This window comes from Vulpes lagopus, chromosome 22, assembly GCF_018345385.1.
Source record: "Vulpes lagopus strain Blue_001 chromosome 22, ASM1834538v1, whole genome shotgun sequence".
Lineage (NCBI taxonomy): Eukaryota > Metazoa > Chordata > Mammalia > Carnivora > Canidae > Vulpes > Vulpes lagopus.
In genome coordinates this window covers 8,550,117-8,567,728 of record NC_054845.1, presented here as the reverse complement: position 1 = coordinate 8,567,728, position 17,612 = coordinate 8,550,117, and the positions used below count along the sequence as shown (strand labels likewise).

The window sequence follows — 17,612 nt, the reverse complement described above, 5'->3', positions numbered from 1 at the left end:
CATATCTTTTTATCTTGGCTGTTTGCCATTGATATTATGAATTTGTGTCTCTAAGTTGAATTAAGAGCTTTTCTTTCATTCATGCTGATGCAAAAGCCACTCTTTTCTTGATTGTACCAATGAGACAAATCATGGCATTCATTTAAAAGTCACAATCCCAGAGGTAACTGCCATATCTGATCACGTCCATGTTACTCTTATCTCATTTTAACTCAAATATAAAGTCTCTAAAGACGTTTTAATAATACCTGTATCTTGAATCTGGTCTTCAAATGATAGGTCTTCTCTGTAAATTTTTAGGCTGAGTTTTGTGATTTGAGAAGACCTTGTAAAAGGTGGTGGAGGTGTATGGGAACACTGAGAAAATTAATGCTATGGGTGTCAAGCAAATGAGATTGGGGTGGGTGGGCTGGGAGATGGTTTCTCCCAGGCAGAAGGGCACATGGTCGTGGCCTGGACCATCCTGAAGAGTTTCTTCTTCCCCGAATCTCTCATGGTTTATGTCTGTCACATTTGTGGAATGGTTTTGGTCATGTTAGGCCCTAGATGGTCATATAAATTAATTTAATGGATGATGCTGTTGGAGGGAAAGGTGTAATTGTCATTAGGTTCAATATATGTCCGTGTTTTACCTTTCTTAGATGCTGACAGGAGAGATGATTGTTTTTTATGTGGTGTGGTATCCATTTGAATGACATATGGTCATCTCGAGCCTGCTTAATTTACTGTCTGTCCGCTCATCTCCTTATATTGAAAAAGTGGCTCACCCACCCACCTCTTTAGTGTTTGCAGATCTAGCCACTCCCAATAGTCAGATTAATGACTGCAACATTCCTCTTTTTTTCTCCTCCGAACTATACCGAAGTTGTTGGTATAGTTGTTCTCAATTTGTTACCAAAAAGGAAATGATATAAGCCAAAGGCTGTTTTAAGAACTATACTTCCTCCATCCCCTAAGTTTATTTTAACAGATTATTGTGTCACAGTGTTTTTATGCTTTTATCTTTGACCAAAGTGTTTATTTTGAGAAACAATTATTAAACTGCATTAAAAACATACACGATGTTCCAATACCATCTTGGTTACAATATTAAAGGAAACTCAGACTAAGGCTGGATGAAATTGAACACATATTTCCATGTCAGACTTCCTACCATTTTGCTTGTTTGTATTGATTTCTCCTGACATGCTCTTCTTTTATTGAGCACCACTCTTTTTTTTTTTTTTCTTATTTTCTCTCTCTCTTTTTTTTTCTTTTAAATCCCTTTCCTAGAGCTGTATGTGCTAAGAGCAATTGTAAAAGGAGACCAACTTATATTAAACCTGCCTGGAGTCAAAATGTAATCTAACACCTGTAGTCTGTAATTTGTCATCACTTCATGGATACTTGTGTTTTGTGTGTGTGTGTGTGTGTGTGTGTGTGTGTGTGTGTTTAATAACAGATTTCCTGAGTTTTGACCTTAGGATACTGTATAATCCAAAACAACAAAACTAAACCATGGTTTTTAATAAGTCTTATAATAGTGTTAGGATGTGAAATTACAACCATAAGAGTCAACTCAAGTAACATCGTTCAAAGTTAGAAATAGTGCTGAGTTGTATATCTAGGAGAATGTTTTGCCTTCCAAAATGTCTTGTAGCGATAAAGTCAAGAGACAGATCATAATGCATGTGTAATTTCTCTTACACTTATTTATTCTCCAGGACCTTCCTTGGTGACTTGGTACAGGTAAGGATTTTTTTGACTGAAGGGGACATTCTGCATTTTATATTAAATGTTTTGTTTTCATTAGGAGAAAGACAGGGCTATATGTTGAGTGTGATTCATGTAGTAGAGTTTTCAGACGTTTTAGTCTCACGGTCCTCTTTCTCTCTTTACTATTGAGGACTCCAGTAATAATATATCTATCAATATTTGACACATTAGAAATTAATTCTGAGATAGTTTTAAATATTTATTAATTTAAAAAATAATTGTAAATAATATATGTGCATATATGTAATGGTACATTTTTATGAAAAATAACTGTATTTCCAAAACAAAAAAATGAGAAGACTACCATTGTTTATATATATATATATATATATTGCAAATATTTTAAATGTCTGGCTTAATGGAAGACAACTGGATTCTCATAATCGCTTCTGCATTTAATCTAATACAATATGTGGCTTTGGTTGCAGTAAAAGAAAATCAAGCCTCACACAGACAAGGGATTGGAAAAGGGAGGAGTAATTTAATAGCCTTTCCAGGTCATTGTGATATTTTTCTTTGTTACTACAGGAAAACCTTGCAAATGGTAGTTTCGTAAAAGTTAGTTGCAAAGTGCGATCTAAAGACATTGATAAACCTTCATACTTACATATTTTATAATTCATTGCTCGGCCTTGTACTTTGAATGGATCTTTTACCTATACATAATTTTGTAATATCATGCATTGGTCATTTGGAAAATATCAATTAACTGAGTGATGCAGATCTTCCAAATGCTAACACATTTCATTGTATGACTGACTGACTGATTGATTTAAAAGATTTATTTATTTGAAAAGGAGAGACTATGAGTGGAGGGAGGGGTACAGGGAGAGGAAGAGAGAGAATCTCGAGCAAACTCTGTGCTGAGCACAGAGCCTGACATGGAGCTTGATCCCAGGACCCTGAGATCATGACCTGAGCTGAAATCAAGAGTTGGACATTCAACCCTCTAAGTCACCCAGGCACCGCCCCCTCCCCCATTGTATAACATATTTAAAATTTTTGGTTAAATTACCACCAATATCATTAGGAGGGTCTACTAGGGAGCTAATTACATGTTTTCCAAAATTTTAATTTTTGCTTGAAAGGTCAAATTTTATCATTGGCAGAAATACTGTCAGATTATTTTCTTTGAAGTGGTAGGCTCACTTCATTTTTAAGAAAATGTCTGTCAGATACCCAAGTCTGAGTAACTGTATTTTGTCTGTTAGTTGTTCTTTCAAGTAAAAATGCTATTCCGTGACGAAGGCAGCTAGAACAGCTCACAAATCTCACACAAGCAGTCTTTCTCATGACAGCCATCCTCCTACAGTATTCTATACAAGTCCTTTCTGTGTACTTCCCATTTCCTCACAGACTTTTAAAAAGAGGATATACTCAAGGGTTGAGTTTATTATAATTAACAATATATTACTGCATCATCAAGGACATTCTTAAATGAAAATGGAATTTTTATGGTGTGCACGTGGTAGTGAAGAATACATCTACCAGCGCAGTTTGATGCCATTGACTTAATTTATTTTCACAGGCTAGCAGTTTTCCCACCATTGCTTTTGTACCACTGGTATAAATTTCAGCATGGCCAAAAAGGCAAATAATGTCTTAGTTTTGCCACAGAGATAGTTTTGATATTCTAGGCTTCTTGACAGGGAATCAGGATTTCCCCAGGGGTCCCTGGACCACATTTTGAGAACTGATGAAGTATGTGTTCCTAAAAGAATCCCCAGGCTGTGCAAATAGAAGGTGTCACCTTGAACGGGTCTATGGCTATGAGATATAATTCCATGTGACAGATGCTTTAAAAGGCAACTTCCATGCGTGAGGTGCCATGTTAAAAAACAAAGATGTGTGTAGTATATGAGTGAAAGGGATAGGGAAACTCCTGGTGGACATGCCCATTTGTAGATCTGTAGATCTTTGGAGTGAAAAGGACAAACAGATCTCTGAATTTGTTGCTAATTTTTATAATAAGCATAATCGATAGGAAAAATACACGAGGCATTATACTACTGTTTAAGTCCTCCTCTCATTTTTTTCATAGTAGTTATTACTTACGGAAGTCTTGCTTATGCCAAGAACTCTAAGTACTTAGCTTGCATTATCTCAGTGAATCCCCCTAACACTAGAAGGAAGATTTTATAGATTAACAAGCACCGTGGCTCAGAGAAAGTGACTTGCTCAGAATTGCAAGACTAGCAAGCCCATGTGCTTTTCAGGGTAAGGATTGGATTCAAAGCCAAAACTCTGTGACCCCAAAACTCCTCTTCACAGTTTATATACCATGCCAGTATACAGGTCATACAATGCCCTGCAGTTTTTTGTTTTTTTTTTTAAATAAGAAATAATTAAAATATGTGTCATATTTGCTTTCAGATACCCACTAGATAGGAATTCTTATAATGAGTGGCAGTTTACTTACTTCTTAAACATAGTTTTGCTAAAATGGAATAATAAGAAAAAAATAAGTTATGCAAAACAAGAATAATAACTGGTCTGAAAATAAAGAAGAAAGAATATGGAATTAATCCAGTACAGGAGAACAAAGACATACTGACCACTTACTGTGCGCCAGACATATGGTGTGCCAATATGTAGCTCACAGTCCAATAAGTGAGATAGATATATAATGGTTACATTAATATTTATATTAGTTAGCAATCATTAATACTAAGTTCTTCCCAGTGAATTTTGAGCCAAAATTAATTGTCTTAAGTGCTGATTTGGGGGAAAAGGGAATATTAGGGGGGTAGAGCTAGATTGTTGAAACTTAAGACAAATATCTCAGTTACATGATACTTTACGTAGATTTTAAACAGCACCATTCACTCATTTATTTATTTAACAAATTCTAATCAAGTTATGCACAGGGGCTTTCCAACTGTTCGAAACAATTGTTCTCATTGCCTGTTAAATATATTTTCTCAGGACTTTTAGTGGAAGAATGCTTTCCTTTTGGGGATCAACTATTTTACATTCTGTTGTTATAGGTGAGATAAATTAAATAAAAATAATTTTGGTATTAACACAAAATAAATATAGACAAAAGTCATCTTGTCCATGTTCTCATCTCCTACTAATGAGCATTACCATTTAGGACCTGAAGTTCTGGATGAAGCTTGGCCCTCAGGGTAAGGCTTGTCACAGAGATGCGCAAGCATCCACCTGGGAAACTTTTGTTTTAACCTATTCCCACACTGAATCAGCCACCCTCTACAGTCACCTTTCTAATAATTTCTCATTTTGTCTATGTAAGAAAGACCACAAAGTCTTGGCTTATTATAAGTAATCCAGTTCACCCCATAATGATACAGTGAATTATATACTTTCCTGAACTTAATCATTCAAGATCTCACTTCCTTCCCTGCAGGCAAAAACCATTATATTTTACACATGGCTCCCAGCTGGTTTTCATTGAGGCCTTCAAAATCTATTTGAACACTGAGAGGTTTAAGAAGAGCTGCTTTATCTCTCTTAGTCGACTTTTGTCATGGTACCATTTTGTCCTTGTGTTTTCAAAATTTTCAGTTTTGAAGGCAGAGAAACAACATGTGCCGGTATCATGGTTGTGCTTTGTCACTGGGCAAGGAAGTTTGGGGTTTTATTTTGAAGTTGATGTCTCTTTTGAATGTATTTACAACTTCTATTTCTTCATCACTATCTTTATGTCCATTTATATACGTGTATATCATATTTCAGCCCAAAGAGATTTCAGCAATAAGGAATTTATTATTAGACTTTTAACTTTCTATTTGTTTATATCCTATCCATAACTTATTCATCAACATTTAATTGTTAGAGATAGGACTACATATTAGAAAGTTTTGTAAATTAATAGGTTCAATTATGATAGACACCCCATAAGTATTTGATAAACCAACACTTTATTTATTTATTTATTTATTTACTCTCTTAAGCTGTGGTTGTCTTCATCATAATTCCTTCCAGACATGATAAAAGCACCTCTGATAAAGAAGGCAGCCATCAGTTAAATGTAAATTAACTGTTCTCTTGAGGATAGAAATACCAGTGCATTCTTCTGGTTGTTGTTATGATAGTGTTGCCATTTGGGATACTCTGTTTAAAGTCCAGTGATGTACTAGGAACTGAGTTTTTCTTATTGAGTATGTGACTATATGAACATCTCTCTTTTCTCTACTAATAGTGGCAGTTTCAAGCCCTCCTATATTTCTGGCTAAATCAGATTATGAGTGCAGTCCCACTGTGAGGGCTTTTCATCACATTGATACTCGAATGCCAGGGCCCAACATACTCTGGCTTTGGCAACCTCACAGTTGTCATTTCTCTTGAGCATAGAGCTGTTCAACACTACTTTCTGTGATGGTGGAAGTGCACTGCCCCGTATGGTATTGCACAATGTGATAATCAAGCATGTGAAATGTGACTAATATAACTGAGGAACTAAGTTTTGTTTCTAGTTTTAATTAATCTAACAAACTGTAAATAGCACCTGGGTGGCTCAGCCAGCTAAGCCTCTGCATTTGCCTCAAGTGATGATCCCGGGGTCTTGGGATTGAGCCTTTCATCAGACTCCCTGCTTAGCAGGAGTCTGCTTCTCCCTCTCTATCTGCCTTTCCCCCAGCTCATGCTCTCTCTCTCTCTCTCTCTCTCTCTCTCTCTCATAAATAAATAAATAAATAAATAAATAAATAAATAAATAAATAAAATCTTAAAAAAAAAATTAGAAAAACCCCTTTAAATAGCCACATGTAGCTAGTGGCTGCTGTCCTGGGTGGTGCAGCTCTAACATGCTGCCTGCCTTGATGTTCTTGAAATATACCAAATATATTCCTCCCTACTATGTTTTTGCTTGCTGTTTCCTTTGCCTGGAATGCTCTTCTTCATGGCTTGTTCCTCACTTCCTTCAGACCTCTGCTCAAGTGCTGCCTCCTTCAGGAGCCTTCCTTGAGTGACTGCATCTAAACCCCAGTTCTCCTTTTGCATTTCTCAATTTTCTTTTGCTTATAATATTTGTTACTACCTGATATTTTATTTGATTCATCTACTTAACCAACAAGGAATTTTGAGCATCTCTGAGAAATTCAAACAGGAAAACTAAAGTTCAGTTAAGTGGGAATTCAGAACCCTATCCTATGAAGACGAGGCTAGAAGAATTGACGTTATTTACTTAAGATGTAAGAAAATGAAGAAAAGTTCCTGCCATCTAGATGGGAAGATCTTAAGACCAGGTTGTATTGATCGCCCTGCTCTGTCTCCAAAAGACCACCCGTAAGCATCTTAGGCTCTACTTTTGTTCAGCTGGAAGGGAGCACTGGGAGACATTAAGAATTCCTTAATTATCATGATACTAAGCCAATGCACAATTGGTTGTGAGGAAATCTATGTAGTGGTTTCATTGTTTTTTCTTTCTAAAAATTGTCTAGAGACAATAAACTTTCTGCCTGGAGTAATTAGAACATTTGGGGGAGAACGCAGATCCTTGGACAGAACTTGGGGAGTCTTTTTGTCTCAGGTCTTTTGCATATTGTGGTTGGAAGGGAATCGCAGCCACTGTGGCCGTGTGGCTGAGAAACCTCAGGCAGGCCCTTTGGTACCTTGGAAGGCCGTTGCACTTTAGAGCTGCTCCTTTGGTCATTCTCTATTTTGACTGCGCTCTCCTTACCTGCTCTGAGATGCTCAAAATGTCACCTAACCTTCTTCCTGGAGATATTGTCACGCCACCCAACTCACCATATAGAGCACTGTCTGACCAGAAATAAACATTTCTCTTTGTAGGATATTTCATTTGCTGTTACTTCTCTGAGAAACATCTGTTCTCCAGTGACGGGCAGTAACATTACCGTTGTCCCTTGGAAGACCTACTTTCTCCCACTGAAACAGCTCCCTATTTGTTTATTTATTTTTTTAAAGATTTTATTGATTTTTTTTTTTTTTTTTTTTTTAAGATTTTATTGATTTATTAGAGACAAGAGAAGCAGAGACACAGGCAGAGGGAGAAGCAGGCTCCATGCAGGGAGCCCGACGTGGGACTCGATCCCGGGCCTCCAGGATCAGGCCTGGGCTGAAGGCGGCGCTAAACTGCTGAGCCGCCGGGGCTGCCCCTGCTCCTTGTTTAATAATCTCCAATGTAAAGGGCTTTCCCGAGGCAGTGCCTATTTCCAGGCTATTCTTGATCCAAATAGTACCTTCCTGAGCAACCATGAGGACTAAGTAGGCTCATTCGTGTGGAGCTGTCAGCGCTGCCTGGCCCAGCGTCCGGCAAGCGGCAGCTCTTCCTGTCCTCGCCCTGCCCCTGCCGGGTGACGGGGGGCTTCCCTGTTGGCATGTGTCAGCACTGCCAGAGTCTGTGCAAGAGGGGCCAAGTCAGCCATCTGGTTGGACCTAGGAGAAGAACAAACCCTATCATGCAGAAAGATTATAGTAACTTCAAAGTATAGTTTTGGAAAATCTCTTTAAATCTAACCAGTGCAAAATGGAAAACCCCTAAAGAACCAATCTAATTATTTAACTAAATGGAACCATTATGCTGACTTTTACTACAGAAGGCAAGCATAATTTAGAAAATGGGGCATTTTAATTCTCTTTTGTTTTCCAATTAACGCAATTGCTCTAATAGGAGGTACTCGTGCTTGAGTGTGTATTCTTTGCGTACATATTTCATATATAATGTCAGTGTCTCGCTCTGTCCCTCTCTTTCTCACCAAAAAGCAAAATTCTCACCTGTTGCCACAGTGGCTCATTTATTACAATGGTCAGGCTGCCCAGACGACGACCTCAGAGCAAATCTCTTCTGCCGTCAAAGCGCCCTGAACGGGCCCGCAGCGCAGATCTACATTCCCTTCCGGCTATAATTAGGATGTTGAAGTAACAGAGCTCTCAATTTTTTGCTGATGCCAGCTTACCACAGCAGACCACATGAATTTACTCTTAGTTGAAAGTAGTAAAGAAAATGCCAAGAACATTCATTTTAATTGGTCAACATTATATGGACCTTTAGTGCCACCGTTTTATGGTCCTGCATTTTAGATTTCTTTCTGCCACCAGCCGTCAGCTTATTATGATGGATATTCTTATTTGCATTTGATTATCTTTTGATTATTATTTTGATTGTGATGTGATTGCCAATTATTGTTTTGAATAGTTTCATCCTCTTCAGCTTGTTACCTTGCTCAGGTAACAATTGCATGTGCGCTAATATTTAGTAAATTCCATCTAAAAGACTGACATTTTCACATTGGTAAGAAATTGTTTTTTCATCAGATGGTCCCTGGGAGTGGACTCTAGATGGTGGATTCTTTTTTCTTAAATGCTTGCTTTGATGTTGATATTTCATAGCCAAGAAAAGAAAATGGGTCATATGGGTAGTGTGTGGTAATGGTAGTAATGGTAGTGAGGATGGTGGTACCATGGATTCTTTAAGATAACTAGACCTATTTTCTTCTGCACTGATTGCATTGATTTCCCCCTGGACTCTGGAAAATGTTTAATTTGTTGCTCTAACATGAAAGAGACTGCATGAAATAGGAGGGAATGGTAAAAGAGAAATGTATGTTTTTTAATATGTGAACTCACTATTCTTAAAAGCTTTGGGAGGATCCAGAAAGTCAGGCACTGATCTGAGTATAGGGAATGTGGTCTTTGTCTTTGGAGCTGACATAACGCTTTTTACTGTGGACCATCACAGCAGCCTTTTAATTGTCGTAATATTGCTGCTGGTTTTTGTAAGGTGTGAGTAGTGGCAGAGGCTCCTCTGCAGGATCCAGCGATCCTCCCCCCTTGCCATGAAGTCCATGTCACACAGGCCTATGATGGGAACAGGGAGGAGCAAGTTTCTATGGCAGTCTCCTCTGTATAGCTTGCTTTTTTGGGTCACGTTGAAGAGGTTCATAAATAAATGTTAAAATGGGAAATTATTTCATGCAGAGAGATGATATTGAAGAAGCAGTTATGAAGATCAAGAATAAGCTTGCCTAACTAGTGTCGAATGACACAACCAAAACAATATAGTTTTCCTTTATTCAGGGAAAACAATCCAGGAGTTGGGGAACTGTGGTACCTCACAAACAGTGGAGCACCCTCTCTGTGGGATTTTGGGCAAGATCAAATTTTATACATCGTAAGACATGGCAACACAAACAGGGCATGATTGTCTGGGGTTGCAGATCTGACTGTATTTAGAAAGATCAAAGAACCAGAAAATAAGTGTAGAGCCCAGAGTTGGCTTGGCATTTGGGGATTGGCAGACTGGATGCACTATGGAAGTTCAGTCTGCTGATGTAGCACCACAGCTAAGGGCAGCTCCATCTTGGGTCTAGAAATTTAAACACTAGACATTTATTTTTGTTTTTTCATTTTTTAACGAGTGGGGAATATGTAGAGATAAAGGAGAAATTGTAAATTAATTACAACAACTAGAAAATCTTAATTAAGGATTAAAAAACAAATTAGGGAGTGTATGCAAAACAGAGTATTAATAGTTTATAGTGATATTGAAGTCCATTTATGTGACTGTAGATTAGTCATTTAAAATTCCTCATTTAAGAAGGATGTTATATCTTTCAATTAGTTTGGAAGTTTTTGTATTTTTAAAACCATTACTTAAGGATCATTATCAGGGCTGAAAGAAAATAAAAGTTCTTCCTAATTCTATGAAGTCTTGATTTTTCTGGCCGAAATACCAACTATTTCTGGCTGCAGTACTAACTCTATTACACTCTTAAGCGTAATTATGAGGCTGATGATAATAATTACTATCATGTATCGAATGTTTGCCCTTAGCTTGAGAGGGACAGACTACGGCCCATGACCAAATCTGATCTGCCACCTGTTTTTGTAAATAAAGAGTTCTTAGTACACAGCCACACTCGTTTGCTTACGTAGTACTTAAGGCTGCTTTCACACTACAAAGGTAGAGTTGAGTCATTTCGACAGAGACTGTGTGGCCCTGCAGAGCCTACAATATTTACTATCTGGCTCTTTACTGAAAAAGTTTGTCAACCTCTGATGTAAGGTAAGCACGATTCTTTACATACATTATGTTGCTTAATTCTTACAACATCTGTAGGAAGTCAGTGTCTGATCCTTCTTTTATAGATAATGAAATGGAGGCTAAAAGCTGTTACTGACTTGTACAGGGTCACCCAACTAAGTAGAAGAGTCTGAACTTGAACCCATGAGGTCTGACTGTAGAACCTGCGGTTTCTTCTCACTGAGTCCAATTTCTTTGCCATTCGGCTTTAGAGAGGTGGCATCTCATGCTGGTTGACAGCAGGGAAGGCTCTGGAGCCAGATTGTTTGAGTGCAAATGACCTTGGGCAACAAAGGACTTTACTTCTTTGTGCCTCGGAATATAAATGTTAGCAGACTTTACTATTATCACCCCCTTGTTCTATATGAGATTCTAAATCTCCAGAAATTCTTTTCAGTTTGCAGAAAGACCCAGATTTACAAATGGCTACAGCAGTACTCCAAAGGTAGATAGATAGACAACACTTCGGAGGAATGATGGCTTTTGAAAGGTGAAATCCTGAGTCAAATGTTAAATTTTTTTTCTTTTTTTTTAATTATCAGGTCCTTCATAGACAGCAGTCTCAGCCAGCCAAGGAGAGTTCCCCTCCCAGAGAAGAAGCTCCTCCCCCACCTCCTCCAACTGAAGACAGTTGTGCCAAAAAGCCCCGGTCTCGCACAAAGATCTCCCTGGAAGCCCTGGGGATCCTCCAAAGCTTTATTCATGATGTGGGCCTGTATCCCGATCAGGAAGCTATCCACACGCTTTCTGCTCAGCTGGATCTCCCCAAACACACCATCATCAAGTTCTTCCAGAACCAGCGGTATCATGTGAAGCATCATGGGAAGCTCAAGGAACACCTGGGCTCCGCGGTGGACGTGGCCGAGTATAAGGACGAGGAGCTGCTGACGGAGTCCGAGGAGAACGACAGCGAGGAAGGCTCTGAGGAGATGTACAAAGTGGAGGCCGAGGAGGAAAATGCGGAAAAAAGCAAGGCCGCGCCTGCTGAGATTGACCAGAGATAATGTGAACTCCTACCAGGCAAAGCAATACATCGGTCCAAGGATTTTCTGTTTTAATTTCTTTAAAAACTTTTTTTTTTTACTTTATTTTATTTTATTTTGGTCTTTTTTTTTTTTTTTTTTGGTCTGTTTTGTTTTTCTTACGTTTTTTGACATTTCTTTGTTGCACAGGATACACCTATAGACTGAATAAGTTCAGTATTTCCGAATCAGACATCGCCTTGGCAAAGACACTAAAAGTGTTACACTTTTACAATTGACTGGATCATAGTAATTATAATCACAGGAGACTCTGCCTTCATTATCCTTGCACTTACGGAAGAGACATCAGGCAAGTTCCAGGATGAAAAGATCTACGAAATAAATGAAGGAAGCTACAAGTGTGTGTGTATATGTATATGTATATATCTATATATTTACATATATATATTAAATTGCATGGGACAGAGAACTTTACAATCCGAAAGAATAGACTGTGAAATGAGTTCTTAAAGAAGAGACTTGTTTATGTATTAAAAAAAAAGAAAAAAACCACTTCACAGTGAGTCGCTTTGGCTTTTTGATAAACTGCGGCCTGCTCTCAGGGTGGGGTGACTATTTTTGAATTCCTATTTATTTTCTGTGTTTGTCCCTGATTTTTTTTTTTTTTTAATTCTATGGCTTCCTATCTGGCAGCTTGATGGGTAATTTTTGAGGTATGTATTTAACAAAATAAATCAACACTGCCAAAAAGAAAGAAGAAAGTAAAGTGGAAAAAAAATCAGGGCACCTTAAAATGATACAAGTCAAATTGCTCTTAAGACACAATGCACACTTAAAAATGACTCGATATGTTCCGTTATTCAACTTGTCATTCCTGTAGTGAACAGATGCATTTCCGTGGAATTCCAAATGAATAAAACTGTAATTCAGTACAGAGAAAACTTGTCCTTTAAGTGCAGTCTTGATAAAATGACATTTTGATGTTGGACGTACGGAATTCATAGTATGAGCCACATTTTATTGTGAAACTTACTTACTGTTTGTGGCTTCAAACCTTACAATTAATAAGCCTGCTCATTTAAAAGTTGTTTGTTGTTGCTGTTTTCTCTTTTTTCTTTCTTTCTTTTCTTTTTTTTTTTTTTAATAGAAAATAGTTCAATGTAATGTTAAGTTTAGAAAAGAAGTTGCTGCCCAGTTAAAGGGGTTCCCTGTCGAATAAATCTCCATCCTTCCGTCTCCCAAAAGATGTTTCTTATTTCTGTTTCACTTGGGGCTTCCTCTTCTTCGTACACATTCCATCCACCTAACCAAATGTCTGTGGTCCCTGCCCTCCCATGCCTCATCCCTTCCCTGGTATGGCAGCCTGAACAAGAATCTGATTTTGAATCATTGCGCAGCTCCAGGCAATAGAGTAAGCGAAGCGATTTCAGTGGAATCACCTACTCGTCATAAATGGAAACATCTTCTCAGTTACCTACAGAGCAATTACCTTACGTAAAGCAGAACTAATGCCGACTGGCTGTTTAGTGGAGTGAGCATTAAAGCTGCAATCTACTATAGCTCTCCAAACCTCCTGTAGCTTCCTATCAGAAGCACCAGTAGCATTACTTCCCACTTCTTACTTACAGTAATTGCAAGAGGTGACCTCACCTTCAGGACCTAATCCATGCCTCGGCGTGGCCATCAAACAGTCCCACATGGTTGGATTTTTTTGGAGTTGTGCTCTCATGCAACCTTGTCAAAGACCTCATGCAATATCACTTTGAAAGTTATTTTCTGTTTACTACACAAACATTGTAATATAACTGTTAATACTATTTATATATTTGAAAGGTATAAAAGGTAGGAGTTAAAAAAAAAAACCTCTATGTGTAGATATTAACTCAGAACTTACAATATACAGGGAGAAGACATGTTGCAATACAAGCTAATCTAGCTGCTCAGTAACCTCTGGAGTTTTTAAAGGGACATTTTCCTGTACTTTTTCAAATAACGATGTTGAAAAAATTCTCTTGACACGAGCGTCACATACCTTTGCAAAAGGATGGTGGTTTGCAGTTAGGCCCTGAGCCCGTCCTTCTGCTTCTGTAGTATGCTGCAGCTTTAATCCGAAAGTCCACGCTTGCTGCTTCCTGATCTCCGAGTTACTCTTTCCAAATTGTCTTCTTACACTGTTGCTGAAGGTCACTCTGTACATGTAATGGAAACTGATTTTTGCCAAGCTCTTACAAGGTGGTTCATCTATCGATGGCATCCGCATTTGGTATCTTTTACACTTCAACCAAAAATTTATTAGGTATTTTTCAATGCTAAGTCTTGCCTTTTATTTTTTAATTTCACTGCCAAGTTTGCAGTGATTCTAAGTGAATCTGTGGGCATTTTAGCCTGTGGTCTTGCCAGATCTTTGCGAATTACAATGCATATATGTCTATTTATTCAATATCTGTCATATAATATCTATTTGGAAGAAGAAACTTTCTCTTGTAGTGCCTCTTGACAAAGCACAATTTCCCGCCTTTTTTTTTTTTTTTTTGTGAAATGAAAAAACAAATTGTGTTTTATTGCGGTATCAACAATGTGAATAAGGATTAACATATTGTAAATGTTCTTTTTTCCATGTAAATCAACTATCTTTGTTATCACTAAGTGATAATTAATTTTTAACTTATGTGCATTGTTAGGCTGTTAGAATTTTTTGGTTGTTAAAATAAAACGCATTCAATAAATATGACTTCGTTTGTCAAGTATTTTACTGGGCATTGCCTTCTTTCCGTTTTAATTTTTCATGTGGAGTGAGACCTGGTGTCAGAAAAATCTGCTCCCTTCTTTGAGAAATTAGGCGGCGGCACCCGCAATTACAGATGTTTGAATCCTGCACGATGCATGGAGTTAATGGTACATGTGAATGTATGTACATCTCTGTGTGTTTATAAACGCACGCATGCTCACATTCTGGAGCTGGCAACGGGGAGAGCCATTGAGCCAAACGTTTTGTCGTATACAAACAAAACTCAAATGTATAAAGATATATTTATGGGCTTGCTTCTTTATTTTTCTAGTGAATATTTTCTGTTTATAATTAAAAACCCACAAATGACTGCGTGTCAGGAAACTTTTGGAGCACATATGTCCATGGTTAATGGACATAATAAAAGTCTTTTATATTTAGAGCTGGGGTACCATAATGTGTGCATAGAGGAATGCCGGAAGGATTGATGTATCTGAGAAATGTGTGAAAATGATTTTTTAGAAAGTGCTTACAATGGAAAAAATTGCTCAAAAGACTAAAGTTAATAAGGAAGGAGCAAGTGCTTAGCTTCAGAACTGGCAAAGAGAAAGTCAATTAAAAAGTGATTCTATTTTCTTTTGATATTGTAAATTGTCGTGTGTGTGTGTGTGTGTGTGTGTGTGTGTGTGTTACATTTGGTTGACACAGATGTGAGTTTTCTTTCCTTCCTTAGTTTCACTTGCCTTTTTTTTTCTCCGTGATAGTTAACAGCTCACAGGCCATGTAGATAGGTTTTACGGACAGTGTGTGGATACTGGATATTTGCAGAAAAGCAGACAGGCCCAAAGCACAGAACTCTAAAGGTTTTTAAAGAAATAGAAGAGGCTCAATACAAAGCAAAGCACGTTATTTATGCAAATGTAAATGAATTCTGTGCTTGTGCTAAAGACTTGGAAGGAAAGCATGTGTGAGATAATCTGATTTTTAGCACAAGTAACTTCTACGTGCATGAGGTTGTGTTTTTAGGGGTTAAACTTCATCATAGGTGACAAACTCAAGAGTGAGACGCTCTGCCCACTGATGGATTGGCTCCTGCCAGAAGGCGGTCTCTGTTTCCAAGAAAGAGTAAGAGGTTTCTTGACAAAATATGTTAAGTCATTGCTTCTTGGGTTGAGTTTGTCTTTTTAATAAAAATTTTTCTTAGAGGAGATTTTTTTCCTGTACATTGTTAATTCCTTTTCTGTAAAGGTTTAAGCAAAGATTTAGAAGTCCCTATGTTTTTTCTAAAGGTCCATCATGGCACAATGAGACCGTAAACATTTATTAAACACACACTCTATGTCAGATAATTTACTAGGAACTGAGGTGAGAAGGGAAACTATATGACTTGGTGCTCTCCTCTCAAGGAGCTTGTAACTTGCTGGAGAGGTTTAATGTAAGTCCAGGGAAAGTGTAATAGTCATACAATGGTTGTCTCCAGAGATTTGGGTGTTTAGTGAGTGGTACAAACAAGTGCTATGAGTTTGGAGAAGGAAATGATGATTATCTGTGAGCCGGAATGGTGTCGAGAGGTGGATCTCTTAAGATTGGCTGCATATAATGGGGGAAAAAGTAATTATGATTACCTGTTTTTACATGTTTCTTACAAGAAAGAAATTGCTGAGGTAAGCCAGGCCTTATTTTTATTGGTGTTACCATGTTCCTCATTTCCTCATGGTCCAAAAAGATTGCTAGAGCTCTCACCATCACACCCACCTTTCAGACATCAGAGATGGAAGGAGGAGTAAAGAACCGCATACTCCCTTTCTTTCGTGGAGACTTCTTTAAGCCCTGCCCTGCCCCTGAATGCAAGGGAGACGTGTTTCTAGCTGTTCTATTAATTCCAGAAATAAGGAGGGATGTGGCTACTGGCTATCTGCCACAGAGGGTATCGGGGTAGATGCTGAACATAATTGATAAGAAGATAAGTGAAAGGCCCACTTGCTCTGCTGTTTCTCCCCATACCTTGCACCTCTTCCTCCTCCTCACCCCACAGAGTTCTTTCCCTGGCCAGATTTATGGATCACCCCAAGCATCACTTCCTCCAGGAAGCTCTTCTTGATCTGCTGTGCCAGTGTGCTTATCCTCCCATGCTCACATGGCTCCCACGTCACAGGACTGTCACAGGACTTGTGCCTCATTGTGGCTGCTGTAGTGGCTCAGCGGGAAGGTGTGGAGTCTTTCTTTGCATTTGTCCACACAGGACAGGGGTGGGCAGGGGGAGGCGACACAGGCCCTCTGGAGAGAGGTGTGACAGTGTTTCTCTGGATGGTCCCCAGGACTGGCGTGTTGAGTCAGAGACAGAAGTGAGGAATGACACGTGCAATGAGGGACAGGTGATTTCAGACGCTGCTGATCCAGGGTTGCTAGGACGCAGCGGAGCCGGCATGGAAAGCCAGGTCTTGTGTGCCTCCATGACTGGCATTTTCACCCTGGTATCACACCACCTTTTTTTTTTTTTTAATGTCCTAGAATGTCCTAGAAAGGCTGTGTGAACTAAACATCAATTTATTGGCCAGCACACTTTATATGAGATGATCTTGTGACTTCTCTTAACACACTTGTCTGAGTATGACATCCCTGATGGAATTTTATTCTGAAAGGCCTATTTTTTAAAAACACTGTGCTCTGCTAGTAAAACTGTCCCAGAAGAATCTAGAAGTAGCTCCTTCAGTGACAATTTAAAAGGCTTAAAGTGTTACCTTCACATATGGAGAAATAATTACAAAAATATTCCATTAACACTGTAATAAATAGTGCAGAGCAATGATTAATTAAAGAGAACTATAATTTATTCACTATCCCTTAACGGGCATAATCCTATTTTAACATAAAACAGCAGAGAGCAAAGGAATTCTGGGAGGCTCAGTGGCAGCCTTGGGCTGAGCATTCCCAGGCACCCTCGCTCTGCTTAAGGAAGAGGGAAGGGGAAAATTCTTTAGGATTTTAGTCTGATTGGGGGGCGGGTGTCAGGGGACCGGCCCAGGACCTCTTTCTTCTCGGTTTTGAGGCTAAAGTCATTCTTCGAGGCCCCTCCCTCTGTGGAGAATGAAGCTCATGATTCACAGATCTCGAAATTGTTCTTGTTAAATGGGAAGAA

At 38.5% G+C, this 17,612-nt stretch overlaps 1 protein-coding gene across 3 annotated transcripts in view; it reads left to right on the top strand.

Annotated features, from left to right (window-relative positions):
• SATB2 (SATB homeobox 2) overlaps positions 1-14,492 on the top strand; it is a 191,459-nt gene extending 176,967 nt beyond the window's left edge. For all 3 annotated transcript variants that reach the window (XM_041737694.1, XM_041737693.1, XM_041737695.1), the window contains one exon: positions 11,305-14,492. In XM_041737694.1, the coding sequence (XP_041593628.1) occupies positions 11,305-11,766 (462 nt within the window). In that variant the 3' untranslated portion in view covers positions 11,767-14,492. The remainder of the gene's footprint in view (positions 1-11,304) is intronic.
• Positions 14,493-17,612: the final 3,120 nt, after the last annotated feature.